At 38.8% G+C, this 15433-nt stretch overlaps 1 protein-coding gene across 9 annotated transcripts in view; it reads right to left on the bottom strand.

Annotated features, from left to right (window-relative positions):
* ralgapa1 (Ral GTPase activating protein catalytic subunit alpha 1) overlaps positions 1-15433 on the bottom strand; it is a 319967-nt gene that overhangs the window by 237974 nt on the left and 66560 nt on the right. For all 9 annotated transcript variants that reach the window (XM_060829079.1, XM_060829081.1, XM_060829087.1 and 6 more), the window contains exons 9-13: positions 10206-10414; positions 9882-10118; positions 8507-8710; positions 2577-2717; positions 2197-2345 (exon numbers count right to left, since the gene is read on the bottom strand). In XM_060829079.1, coding sequence (XP_060685062.1) covers positions 2197-2345; positions 2577-2717; positions 8507-8710; positions 9882-10118; positions 10206-10414 — 940 coding nt within the window. The remainder of the gene's footprint in view (positions 1-2196; positions 2346-2576; positions 2718-8506; positions 8711-9881; positions 10119-10205; positions 10415-15433) is intronic.

Raw genomic sequence — 15433 nt, 5'->3', positions numbered from 1 at the left:
CCACCTTCACATTGAGGATAGCCTCCATCGTGGTGTGTGGTACTATCATTGTACTAAATGGTTCAGACTTTGAACAGATCCAACAACTGAAGATTGAGCATCCATGAGACGCTACGGGCCATCAACATGCAACAGAATCTGCAACCTCATGGCCCAGCATATGGCTCCCTTAACCACTGCCATCAAGCCAGGTGATCAACCCTGGTCCAATGGTGAGTGGAGGATTACATGCCAGAAGCAGCATCAGGCATACCTAAAAATAGGTCTCAACCTGGTGAAACAACCAAACAGACTACTTATATGTCAAACAGCATAACCAGCAAGTGATATTCAGAGCTAAGTAATCACACAACCAACGGTTCAGATATAATCTCTGCAGTTCTGGCACATTCAGTCATGATTGATGGGGGGGGGGGGGGGGGGGGGGGGGGGAACCACAAATATTCTCATCCTCAATGATCGAAGAGCCCCACACTTCAGTACAAAAGATAAGGCTGAAACAAATACAGCAATCTTCAGCTAGAAGGGTCAAGTGGCCCATCTCAGCTTCCTCCAGTGGTCCTCAGCATTACACACTAGTCTTCAGCCAATTCGATTCACTTCATGTGATATTAAGAAACAGTTGGAGATGCTGGATACTGGAAAGTCTGTGGGCCCAGACAACATTCCAGTAATAGTATTGAAGGTTTGCTGCTGCCCTTGCCAAACTCTTCCAATATAGTTGCAACACCAGCATCTAACCAACAATGTGGAAAATTGCTGAAAAGTGATTGAATGTGTCATCAAAGTGCTGTCAAGTAGAAACTACTCAATAATACCCTGCTCAACGACACCCAGTGTGGGTTCTGCCATGGCCACTCAGCTCCTGAACTCATTACAGCCTTGACTCAAACACTGTCAAAAGGGCTGAATTCTAGAGGTTAGGTGTGAGTGACACTCTTTACATCAAGGTCACATTCAACTTAGTGCAGCATTAAGGAGACCTTACAAAACTGGAATTAATGGGAATCGGGAAAGATGGCTGTGGTTGTTGGAAGTCAGTCATCTCAGTTCCAGGACATCTCGACAGGAGTTCCTCAGGGTAGTGTCCTTGACCCAATCATCTTCGGCTGCTTCATAAATTACTATCCCTCCATCATAAGGTCAGAAGTGGGAATGTTTTTAGATCTTTGCACAATGTTCAACACCATTTGTGACTTCTGAGGTGCTGAAGCAGTCCATGTTCAAATGCAATAAAATCTAGATAATATCAACACTTGGGGTGACAAGTAGCAAGTAATGATCGCACCACACAAGTGCCAGGCAATGACCACCACCAATAAAAGACAAACAAACCATCACTCCTTGACATTCACCAGTGTTACCAACACTGAACACCCTACTATCAACATTTTTGGGATTATCACTGACTAGAAACCTCAAATGGACTTACCACATAAACAGTGGCCTCAAGAACAGGTCAGAGACTAGGAACACTGCAGCGTCAGTCAACTCCTGACTCCCCAAAGCCTGTCCACCACCTACAAGGCATAAGTCAGGAGTTTGACAGAATACTCCCCACTGACCCAGGTCGGCGTAGCTCCAACAACGCTCAAGAGGCTTGACACCATCCAGGACAAAACAACCTGCTTGATTGGCACTACATCCACAAGCATCCACTCCTTCCACCACCAACATTCAGCAGTAATACGTACTACGTACAAAATGCACCAAAGATGCTTAGATTGCACTTTCCAAATCCATGACCACTTCCATCTAGAAGGAAAAGAGCAGCAGATACATGGAACATCACCTTTTGCAAATTCCCTTCCAAGCCACTCACCATTCTGACTTGGAAATATATTACTGTTCCTTCACTGTCACTGGGTCAAAATCCTGGAATTCCCTCCCTAAAGGCATTGTGGGTCAACCTACATGTGGACTGCAACGGTTCAAGAAGGCAGCTCACCACTACCATCTTCTCAAGGGCAATGAGATAGATGCTGGCTCAGCAAGCAATGCCCACATCCCACAAGTGAATTTTAAAAAAGCCCGGACTTGAAACAATGAAAATTATTGCTTTTCAAGGACACCTGATACTTGAGCACATATCACTTCTTAAATTATTTAAATTGCATTCCAAAATATCATTTTCAAAAATACTTAAAGCAGTAAACCACATTTTTGCAGGGTCACAATACAAAATTCTCATTTTACCAGGTTTTCTTATTCATTGCTGTGTGGACAACCATGTATCTATAGATGTTGAGAACACGTTTACACATATCTACATGCTCATCCAGGAGGACTCCAATTTCGTTGGCAGGTTCTAGTAGTAATATATTTGCTGAGTTGGTTATAAAAACCTGCAAAATAACAACATCATCAAATTATCATGCAATGGACATGGACTTCATAGAATGCACGGTTAAGAGAAAAAGTATTTCCAAGATTAAATCTAGCAGACTTCATCTGCCAAATCATTAGGTGGCCAATTCATCAATGCCATTACAAATCTTTAAGTAGTAGTTAACTTTGAAAAACAGTGCAATTTTGCAACTGACTCAACGACAAAGAAGAAAAACATTTAAGTGTACCTGCAATGATGCCTGAACACCTGCACATACATTCCTCTCCTCTTCCTCAATTTCAGGAGCATTGTTAATTGCATTCTGGTATGATGAATTCCTTGTCCAGCTAAGATTCCTTACATGACCTGATGTTTTGGTCATTTTGTCCTAGAAAATAAAATGATAATCAAGATACATTTGATGTTAGAGTTCTGCAGAAGTGTCACTGGACCCAAAATATTAACACTGCTTTTTCCTCAAAGATGCTGCCAGACCAGAGATGCTCCAGATTTTTTTAAAATGTTATGTCAATGCTAAATATAAGTTTTTAGTTTTGTATAAAAAGTAATTTCAGTGAAGCTTTTCTTCTTGCAGTCATCAGGACATTTCTGGCATTGACTGGTTCACAAGTGGACTCTGATTGACTGAGGTATTGCCATGGTGAATATATCCTGTAAAGTTGATTGATAGGCAACATCCAGGCTTTGTTCTAATTTTTCCCCAGAGAGTTTGATTAGTCAATCAGGACATCTTCTGAAGAAATGAATGAGTAAATGGATGTCACCTGTATTATTGATTGAAACAGGTGGCGTGTGTATACATGCTGTTTGCAAAAAACAGGGCCCCATATATTAAAATATTTGGCTACCATTCACACAAGTACACCACAATGCAAGCCTGACTGACAATCTTAAATCTTAATTCCTTGTACATTTAGGGTTATCCAATAAATAATGTATAATTGCAGAATCCCATCTAATGTTAGATATCATAATGAGAGTTTTGCAAGTGCAAGATGGTTAGTCTGGTCAGGACTGTGCTTGAAACAAATTACTCAAGCTTTATTTACAAGATTGCTAATAAAAGTTAATATATGGTATTTGGAATTGTAAGAATCCCAATGTGTATACTGGTGATTAAAGTGAGGTTTGCATTACACAGTAATAGAGAAAACTTCTGGCATATTTCTCAATGCAGACAAAGAAAGGGAGCTCGTTTGACTGTTCCATTTCAAATATGAATGTAAGTGTAGTGTAAGTGTGCTCACTAAAACAAAGAAATACTTACATGCAGATGCAGATTTAAATATCACAAATGTTAGCGAATATGTAAGGAGTTGGAAGCTAAGTGATATAGTGTTGCAGCACAGATGTTAATGGCTTCTTTGAAGGTTATGTTTGTGAACAGAATGGGCTTCATCCTGTACTCTAATTTGAATCCAAATTCAAAGTGGAATAATTGAAAGATCCTCCTTTGTTTGATGCCTAAGTTATGAAATTGGCTCGCTTCCACTGTGAACTTACTAGCCAGCATCCAGTCAAATTCCTACACTTTTACATTTATGAATACACAGGGCTCTGTTCTTTGCAGACAAAAACAATCTGTATATACATTGCACCTTTTTCAATTCAGCAGAATAGGTGACAGCCATTTATTTGCTTGTTTGTTTCTCAGAGTAATGCCCAGGTAATGTCAACTTGCGTGGTATAAAATTTCAACAATGCCTGTTGTTAACAGCCAACTAGCATCAATAGGTGCATTATCCATGGCAATGCTTCTACCAATCAAATCCACTTGCCAACCAATCAGCATTCTCCTCTCATGTCAGTTTTCCCCTTAAATTAGTGTACTTGTAAAATGTCCAATGACTGCAAGATGAAAAATGTCTTTTTGCAACAATACTCAAAATTCTGTATTACTGAAACAACTAAACGTTTTTTTCTAAATGATCACCCTTAGTCTTGAGCAAAATACTGCAGATTCTGGAAAGCTGAAATAAAAAAGTTAAAACATTGGTAACACTCAGCTGGATAGACAATACGTGTAGTGATAGAAATAGCTTAATATTTTACATCTGTGACCAATCATCAGAACCCCTAAATGGGACTTGAAACCAAAACTTTGCCTGAGGAGACAAAGAGTGCTACTAAAATGAGCAGTATTGAGATACTTTTCAATAATTGATCACTTTAATTCCTCACGAAATCAAAATGACTTGTTTGTTTATGTTTGGTTGAAGAACAGTTTCTGTAACACAGAAAACCATATGGCCCAGGTCAAATGTAAATGAACGGGTTTCCTGTTAATTGCTGTTTAAGAGTCAGACTAATGAAAACCCAAGCCAATGGATTTGAGAATATCTTGAGGTAAAGCTATAACTCAAAGACACAAGAATATTTTAAACTGATTTAGTTTTGTTATATACTATAAATAAGAGCCCTACGGAAATGTGTGCGTTTGTATGGAATTAAGAGTCCATGGTGAGTTTTGTGGTCTTGTTTTTGTTTTGATCTTCTCAGATGTGTCTACTGGGACATCTAAGACACCAGCATATCATTAAGACATGATACAACAGACATTAGAGTTCACTGGATGCTACTTTTTCTTGCTAAAAATGTGTGGAGCTGGTAAGCCAGGGAGACAAGTTGATTGATATGTCAAAGAATGAATTGGGAGACGGTAGGAAATGATATTAGTAAGATAAGCATTATTTTCTAAGGAACCAATCAGGAATCGGCATACACTACCTAGTTGATCCAAAATTGACCACTGACTGTACACATATTGTTCAAATAGGCCAGGGCTGTTTTCCCTGAAGCGTCAGAGGCTGAGGGGTGACCTTAGAAAGGTTTATAAAATCATGAGGGCATGTATAGGGAAAATAGACAAGGTCTTTCCTTGGGGTGGAACAGTCCAGAACTAGAGGGTATAGGTTTAGAGTGAGAGAGAAAAAAATTAAAAAGGATCTAAGGGGCAACTTTTTCATGCAATGAGCGGCCAGGGGAACAATATTTAAAAGACATCTGGATGAGTATATGAATAGGAAGGCGTTTAGAGGAATACAGGCCAAGTGCGAGCAAATGGGACTGGATTAGGTTAGAATATCTGTGTCGGCAGGGACGAGTTGGACCGAAGGATGTTTCTGTGCTGTATATCTCGATGACTCTATTAATAAATTTATTAAGAGTTCAGTATGTCTCCGATCATACATAAGGGCTTGTGGCTAATATAGGTTAATAAGGTCCAGGCTTCAGTGGTTTGATGCAACATAAGGAATATCGAACACAAAAGAAAAACTTCAGTCAACAGAACAGAATGAAAGATCCATATCCAGTCAACCAATAATTCAAACAGATATTTGGTAGCACCGAAAATACTTCTACTTTTATTCAGCATGTTCTTTGTATTTGTTATGGGTTTTACAGAATGTAAAAAGATAATGAAAACATTGTACAATTAATTCATACAATTTTATGACTGAAGTTCAAATGAACTCCAAAATCTTACATGGTTTCTCCACAGGCTTCTTTTATTAAATCAAATTCAGAAAAATACTTGATAAATCTAGGAAACCTCATGTAATTAAGTGAACGATTAAGGCTTTTTTTTGAAAAGTTAACCTTGTCCATTTGAAAATTAAATGACAAATGTTGGGAACACCAATATTAAATTGTGATTTTCTAACTTAATATAAATTTTGGATTCAACTTGTAAACTTGATGTTTTGAAGCCTTAATACATAACACATTAAAAAGGTGAAAATGGTGTGCCTTGTATGGTTAAATAATTATAAATATCTGAACTGCAGACTTAAAAATGACACACACGAAAATAATGAAATGGCCACAACACCAAATTATCCTTCCCGAACACTCTACTACGGAAAAATATAAAGAAATATCCCTAACTCAATCGTTGATGTATTAGCATCTTTAGCTTTTCTTAATCTGGATGTTCCTTTTTAAAAGTCATATGTCTATTATGAGGAAAACTTAGTGCTGCCTTTTTGAAATATTCCACGATAATTTGTTACAAAGTTCTAAATCTTGACATGGAACAATTGTGAAATTAGAACATTAACTGGATCAGTCATAAGTACTAGACTGCATATTATTTACACTAGCCCATATTTCTGTAGCAGTAACATAGCAAAATGCAGTGTCTATGTTACCTCTGCAAAATGAAAAACAACTTTTGGAGTGCACATGTGCAATTAAACTCTGAAATCCAGACATTCTTGTCAGTGATCCCAGGAATGATTTTACAACCGCTGAAGAAGTCAGCAGGCAGCTGACAAAGAGAGATGGCGACTATCCAACAGCCATACAAGCGGAACAAGGTTAAAGTGGTAGGGAATTGGACTTCTTTCTACTCAACAAGAGGAAATCAATGTCCTTATGGCATTGTCCAATCTGATTGGCCAGCAGCTCTAAGAGCTTACTTAGTAGTGGATACTGATAACCAGTCCTACTGAGAAAGCCCAATGGATTTCAGCGTGAAGTCAGTCAAAGATACTCAGCAGGAACAAGTGAGAGGGGTGTGTTTTAGAAAGCAGATTCGTAGGGATGAAGAAAGTTACAGACTAAGGGTTGGTATAAGTCAGCTATAGTGTCTTCCTGCCAGCTGCCCATATCCAAATGACCGCCATGTATTTTATGGCATAGGCAGTGTATTATTCAGTTCAACCGGCTTGTAAACAACCCAACTGTTTAACCATTTGCATATGTTAATCAGGCTGCCGATTTCTGCAGCCACCTACTTTGTGTATTATGGGCAGCTCAGATATGGGTGTTTGGGATATAGGTAAATTAATGTTACTTCTGCAATTATAATTGCTTATAAAAAAGTAAATGAACTCACACCAGTGCGTAATTGTTTCAGCCAACAGCTTAGTCAACAAGAATGGGAACTATGTGGAGGAAATGCATAATTGTTTTTTTGTATTAGCTAAAAATGTATGCAAGAAAGAAACGGGACTGCAAAACAATGGTAGAAATACAGGCACTAGATAAAATGCTGTGAAGAGAGGTAGTTAAACTAGATATGCCTGTATAAACAATAGGTATAAACATCTGTTTCCCACTTTTACAGAAACACAGGAACACACCCCATTAAAAAGGCTTAGTGATAAGATGCTGAGAGGGGCGGCACAGGTGGAGGGAGTAGATAATGGGAAGGCAAGGATGTGCCCACAGCAGGATGAGGTCAAACGGCCTTGTGAGGCCAGATATAAGCATTTTGTCACAGACAAGGCTGGATAAGACAAGAGATAAACAGGAGTAATGGGTACCAGTCTTAGGGAAGTGGAGGATGTAAACGGGGGGGAGCAATGAAATTTTTTTTAAAATGTAGGAACCAAATTATATAAATATCGAGTATTTGTTGAATTCAGTGTGTTTTGTCCCTGCCTTGTGGACATCACACCCACTTGCAAGTGTGAAATAAATGATACTGCTGATTCAGATCTTGTCTCGGACTAAAATTATTGAAGTGAGCGAGCTTTGTTTCTCACAGGTGGGAAGGTAGTGGGCTGTCCACAGTGTCCTCCCTGCACCTTGAAAACATGTTCAGTTGTGACATGTAAAATCCAGCCACAAATAACTGGGAAAAAGGAAAAACAATTCAGGGACTGCTGGGTTTTTGAGGGCAGCCTCCACAGTTTTATAGCAAGCAGAACTGCTTCTCTGTTGATCATCAGTTTGGCCATTGTTGTATATTACAACATTTCAAAGAGCAAGGGAGTTACTCCCAGCATCAATGTCAATATTCTTATTTCAATTAATATCATGTAAAGAACAGATTATCTGTTTATCATAGTTCTGTCTCTGGCAACTAGTAAATTGGCTACTGTATTACATACAATTGTGACTACAACTCAAGGATTTCATTAGCTACAAAGCACATTGAGATATCCTGAGATCTGAAAAGCACTATATAAATGCATGTCTGACTTGTCATTTTCTGCTTATTATTCTAGCAAAATTAGAATGGCCCACAAAGCAGAGACATACAACTTCATTCATGAGAAACTAGAGACAAGACACTAGATTTACAGCAAAAGTAGAGATTTGAATCTTATATTGTCAGTTTTTCTGAAGGACATGTCAGGTTTAAATGCTGAAATTTTAATTCAAGCTTTAATATCAACATGGACCTTTGATTTTAATAATAAGTACCTCCTCCTGTTTATTTTTCTCCAGTGGATAAGAACCACCATGCTCTCCAGCACTGACTAAATTTATGACACTTGTTGAAGGAGAATAGCCCAAGTCTTCAGCCTCTTTCATAAATACAGGTTTGTCCTCTTGTTGAATCCATTCCTGATAAACTTTAACTACTCTTCGCATGGCTGCAGCTTCACATATGGGCAACAGAAAAGCCTAAGGAACATAAAAATATGCATGCTTATTGGTGTGGTAAATAATTATTAATTAAATCAGATTTTGTTTATTGTTGATAGACAAGTTACAAGTTAGATGGTGCTATTTTCTAAGGTTCAAAAAATTCTAACAGTAGAAACAAACACAGAACATGAGAGAGAAGCTCAGAAGGTCTGGCAGCTACAGTGAAGTGAGAAACAGTTAATGTTTCAAATTCAGTATCACTCTTCTTCAGAACTTCTGAAGAGTTCTGAATAATCATATTAGACTTGATATATTAAATTGTTCTCTGTCCATAGATTGTGCCAGACCTTGAGTTCCTCCAGCATTTTATGCTTATTTCAGATTTCCAGCAGTCACAATATTTAACTTATATGTTAATAGTAGAAACGTTTGTTCTTTGTCATCCCATTCCCATTGTCATCACTGATCTATTTCAAACAGTACTAAAGATTTTCGTTACAGTTACAGCATGATGTGTGGGGGTCGGTCAGGGGCAATGACCTAAGACTGTCAATCCATAAATTCATCTGATGTTCAGGAGACCTGGATTCATTAAAGAGTGTGGAATTAATGGCTATAATGATGACCATGAAACCATTATTATTTGTTGGAAAAACTCCAATTGGTTCACCAATGTCCTTTATGGAAGGATGAAAGGTCCTGAAGTGAAACGTCTACTCTCCTGCTCCTCTGATGCTGCTTGACCTGCTGTGCTTTTTCCAGCTCCACATTTTATCAACTCTGACTTTCCAGTATCTGCAGTCCTCACTATCTCCAATCTGTCATTCTTACCTGGTCTGGCCTACATATGATTTCAGACCCACAGCAACGCGGTTGATTCTTAACTGCCCTTTGGGTAATTAGGGATGGGCAATAAATGCTGGCCTAGCTAGACAGGCTTACATTCCATGAGTGAATTTAAAAACTTTACTCTGCTGTCCATACAATTGTGGGAAGATTTTAAATTTGATGTTAAGTTACTCCTCCTGTAGCTGGATTTTAAACAGAAAACATTTAGTCAACTTTGGAATGGAGGCATGATTTTTGAATCTCTCAAGGATGAGGGACACTACACATCATGCTAAATTACAAAAATATTGAATGAATTTAAGGTGAAAGTATTATTAGCAGAAATTTACAATACTATAAGTAAGTATGCACAAGTTACCTGTCGAAAAACCTCTATAATAAAATTCACATTCTCTCTTGAGGAGTAGAAAACTTTGCGCACTATTTCCATATCTGTTAGATGCTCTTCATCAACACTACACAGACTAGATGAACTGGGCTCTCGCTCAGTTAGGGTGCTGGTGTTAGAATGGGATTGCTCCAGCTCTGCACTGCCATCTCCGGAATCCCCACGGCAGGAGCCCTCTTCACGAGCAGCCAAACCAGCAGCTGCTCTCTGGAGAAAGAAAATTATTTTATATAAAAATTCATATTCACCTTTCATATAAAAATTAAAATAATGCGTCCTCTTATAATCACTCACCTGAATATTCTTTGGTACATTTTCACCTTCAACTCCAGGAATCTGGAGTCCTAGATTGGCTTTTGGCTCAAACCAGAAAGATACCAACCAACGGATAACTGAGACACGAGCAGACAAAAATGCATCTTTTGTTGAATATGTTGTTTCGTTAGTCTCTGGATCTTTCTTTGTCATAATATAACAGGGCTTTGATCTCAATTGTGGGACATCTGGAAACAAAATTATTTTAAATTCTCAAAAAAATGTAATGATACCACATGGAATTTTTCAGTAAAACTCCAATATATTTACATAGTCTTGTTATTACTGCTTCATATGTTCAGAGATGAAAAATAACATGACTAGGTCATTCAGCTCTTTGAACACATTCCACTATTTAATTAGATCATGGCTGGTATGGACCACAACCCGACCTTTGTTCCAAACTGCAGGACCCAGCCATTCATTAATTTTCATTGACCAAGCATGAACACATGGGAAATTTCTAGATTTTTATTAACCACTGAATGAAAATGTGCCTTCCAAGCTTTTTTTTTTAAACTAGAAAGGAACAAGCCTCTGCTGAACTTGAACAATTCCAGAAATTTCAAGTTGTTGGAAGATCCAGAAAATGTTGTTCCAGTTTATACCAAAAACAGTGCCTTAAAATTGTGTCACATGTAGCAGAAATATCTAATTTTGCAAAACAACTGAAGTTATAGCTTACATCAGGGAATGGTTAGCTCAGTTGGGTGGATGGCTGGTTTGCAATGCAATAGCGCAAACAGCAGGAGTTCAATTCCTGCCCCAGCTGAGATTACCATGAAAATTTCTCCTTCTCAATCTCTCCCCTTACCTGAGGCAAGGCGACCCACCGGTCCAATCACCTTTCTCCGTAACCTGGTTAGATTATGGCAAATTTACCTTTATTGTTAGTGAGTGAAAAATCAATGAATTCAAAACGCTTGCACGAAGATTTCAGCAAATAGTTTTATGAAAGGGAAATCATATTTAACAAATTTATCAGTTCTGTGATTAACAAGTAGGGTAGATAAAGGGGAACCAATAAATGTCAGAGTCAGAGATGAACAGCACGGAAACAGACCCTTTGTCCAACTCGTCCATGCCGACGAGATATCCCAACCCAATCTAGCTCCACCTGCCAGCACCCGGCCGATATCCCTCTAAACCTTTCCGATTCATATACCCATCCAGACGCCTTTCAAATGGTGCAATTGTACGAGCCTCCACCATTTTCTCAGGCAGCCTCACACACCCACCACCCTCTACGTGAAAAAGTTGTCCCTTAGGTCTCTTTTATGTCTTTCCCCTCTCACCCTAAACCTATGCCCTCTAGTTCTGGACTTGTCCACCCCAGGGAAAAGACTGGAGTTACCCCATCCATGCCTCTCATGACTTTCTAAACCTCCATAAGGAAAACAGCCCCAGCCTATTCAACCTCTGCCAATAGCTCAAATCCTCCAACTCTGGCAACATCCTTGTAAATCTTTTCTGAACCCTTTCAAGTTTCACAACATCTTCCAATAGGAAGGTGATCAGAATTGCACACAATATTCCAAAAGTGGCCTAACCAATGAACTGTAGAGCTGCAACATGATCTTCCAACTCCTATACTCAATACTCTGACCAATAAAAGAAAGCATACTAAACACCACCTTCACTATCCTATCTACCTATGACTCTACTTTCAAGAAGCTATGAACCTGTACTCCAAGTCTCTTTGTTAAGCAATACTCCCTAGGCCCTTACCATTAAGTCCATATATTTGAATTTCCAAAAGGCATTCAATAAGCTATTGCACATAAGGCTACTTAATAGTATTGGGTGTAACAAGTGAGCATGGATAAGGAATTGGTTAACTAATAAAAGAGACTTGGGGGAAAAGGGGCATTTTCAGATTGTGGAGGACCATGGGGGCCACAATTAGTCACAGCATATATTAATGAGTTAGCCGATAGAAGCGAAAGCAAGACAGTCAAGTTTGCAAATGACACAAAAATAAGTGGGAAGGCAATTAGAAAGGATTATATAGTCAACAGTCAGGTTAAGTGGGTGGGCAAAAACTTGGCAGATGAAAAATAATTTGGGAGAATGTCAGGTTATGCACTTTGGCAGGAAGAATATATGAATTGAGAATTATTTTAATTGGAAAAGATTGCAGAAAACTGTAGGGATCCTACTGCCCGAATCATAAAAAGTTAACATCCTGGTTCTGCAAGTAACAGGGAAGGCAAATGGAACAGTGGTCTTTTTTTCAAAACAGAGGGAAAAATGATAAAATCATACAAGGGTCGAGTCAGCCACAGCTGAAATATTGTGAAGAATTTTGGTCTCCTACTGAAGGAAAAATATATTGGATTGGAAGGAGTCTAGAGAAGGTTAACCACATGATCCGAGGTGTAAAGGAGCTTTCTTATGAGTAGGTGGGGGTTGTCGGTGTTTAGAAAGATGGGAAGAAACATACAAGATTCTTAGGAGGCTTGACTGGGTAGACATGAAGAGATTGTTTCTTCTTGTGAGAGATACAAGGCCCAAAGGACATAATCTCAGAGTAAGGGGGTCATCCCTTGAAAACAGAGATGAAATGGAATTTTTCTGTCAGAGGGTGGTAAGTCTGTGGAATTCTTCACCACAGAGAGCTTGTAAAGCCAGGTCAATAAGTATAATCAAGACTTAGATAGACAGATTTCAAATTAATTAGGGAACTAAAAGATTATGGAGATAAGGCGGCAACATGGAGTTGAGGATTATCAGATCAAATTTGACTCATTCAATGACAATCAAGGTCATGCTTAAAAACAAATAAAGAATCAGAGCAAAAAAAATGTCAAATTTCAGTGGAATTTGGTACATAGATAGGGTATGTCCCAAGGAAGAACAAATCAGTTATTTTGATTATGTAGACCCTGGAAATATTTTTAAAGGATCTGTTGTAGAGACAATTTGCTTCTTTAAAGAATATTATTGATAATTTCACGAATGTGAGGATCATCTCAGCTCCTAAAATGCAATTATACTATAAGTAGAGCTTTCAGAGCATGTTATTAGATTAGATTACTTACAATGTGGAAACAGGCCCTTCGGCCCAACAAGTCCACACCGACCCTCTGAAGAGCAATCCACCCAGACCTATTCCCCTACATTTACCCCTTCACTGACCACTACGGGCAATTTAACATGGCCAATTCACCTAACCTGCACATTTTTGGACTGTGGGAGGAAACCCACACAGACACAGGGAGAATGTGCAAACTCCACACAAACAATTGCCTGAGGCGGTCTCTGGTGCTGTGAGGCAGCAGTGCTAACCACTGTGCCACCGTGCGCTCATCAGTTGTAGTTTGGATCTGGATCTTTCTCAATGAGATGGAGGCTCCTAACAGAAAAATTCCTTGCACACAGATCTCATTTTGATTAAGCTTTGGGCTAAAAATGGAAAAAGATACTGCTTTACACCAAGAAAACCTTGTTAGAAGGTATTTCTATTTTGACAGGCAAGTTACTAGAACACATTGTGAGTTGGGTCTACAAGCATGGTTTTTTCTAAGCAGTGAAGGAAAATTCCAGACTGAACGGCACCACTGTGGTGTTCAAGTAATTTTGCTCAGAGACAGAGAAGGTCTTAAAACTGGCTTTTCAATCAAGGCCAATTACTGTGGGCTCAGGTGGACTCAGTACAGTAACAACCGATTGACTGATTCCTGGGCAGGTGGCTACACAGTCTTGGATGTGAACAATACAACTGAAACAGCCGTCCTGCAAAATGAAAGTATTCATCTCTCTCTCTCTCGCTCTCTTCCTGTGGAGAAATAAAAAAAAATCCGTAGTAGCTATCTACTCTCCTGCACCTTTCTCTGCAAGTTGATCCTTTTACAAATCCTTGTTGGAAGGAAAAGGGGAGAAACCACTTTCAGAGGCAATAAAAGGGTAAATCCTCAACCAATGAATGAAAGACTGAGAACTGGTATATGCACTACCTCATGTCATTAGCAAAGAGTTGAAAGAAAGCTGAAAGAAAGCAATTCATTGATGTTAGTGATTCAGAGTGATGGCAGAACTGCACACCTAATTGTGGGGGGAAAACAATGCATTTGTCTTGTCTCATAACTTTGTGTCTGTTTGAATGCTTGTGACAATTTTAAGAAAGGTATAGAGATCAATTTACAGAATTACAGATTAGAAACAGAACTTGTCTCTTTTTGCCATTGGTTAAAACCACCTCCCTGGCAGCATGTTCCAGGCACCTACACACTATGAACTTTTCTCACACATCTCCCAAACACTTCCTCTCTCATCTTAAACCTATGCCTCTTAGTATTTGACATAAGCACCATGTCACAATTTTATATACTTCTATCTGGTCGCCCCCTCAGCTTCTGATGGTCTAGCGAAAACAATCCAAGTTTGTCCAAACTCTCCTGATCATTAATAACTCTAATCCAGGTAACATCCTGGTAGACCTCTTTTGCACTTTCACATCCTTCCTACAGTGTAGTGACCCGAACTACACGGAATACTCCAAATACGGCTAAATTAAAATCTTATACAGCTGCAACAAAACTTACCAATTGCTACACTCAATGATGAAGGTAAACGTGCGTTATGCCTTCTTTTCTTTATGCTCTGAATGATCCTGCCATTAACTGTATATTTTCCTCTTACATTTGACTTCCCAAAATGCATCACCTCACACTTGTCTAGATTAAACTCCATTTGCCATTTTTCCACTCAGTTTTCCAATTGATCTATATCCTGCTGTATCTTTTGATAACATTTCTCATTACCCACAACTCCACTAATCAGACCACCTAAATTTTTATTCAAGTTATTCACATATTACAAACAACAGAGGTCCCCATACTGATCCTTATGGAACATCACTGGTCACAGACTTTCAGTCAGAAAAACATCCCTCCCCAATAATTCCCATCTCCTTCAGGCAAACTAATTTACCAAGGATCCCATACGACTTAATCTTTTTGACCAACCAACCATGAGGGACCTCGTCAAATGCTTTAGTAATATCCATGAAGCCCTAGTAAACGAATTCTTTTCCAAATGTCAGTAAATCTTGCCCCTAAGAATCTTCTCCACTAATTTCCCCATCACAGATGGAAAGCTCAGTGGTGTATAATTTCCTGGATTATTCTTTTTGTCCTTCTTAAACATAACAGCATTGGTTATTCTCCAGTCTTCTGGAATCTTATCTGTGGCTAAACAAGATACAA

This window comes from Hemiscyllium ocellatum, chromosome 8 (genome assembly GCF_020745735.1).
Source record: "Hemiscyllium ocellatum isolate sHemOce1 chromosome 8, sHemOce1.pat.X.cur, whole genome shotgun sequence".
NCBI classification, from domain to species: domain Eukaryota; kingdom Metazoa; phylum Chordata; class Chondrichthyes; order Orectolobiformes; family Hemiscylliidae; genus Hemiscyllium; species Hemiscyllium ocellatum.
The sequence above is the reverse complement of the archived record's forward strand: the minus strand, read 5'-3'. Positions and strand labels throughout refer to the sequence as shown.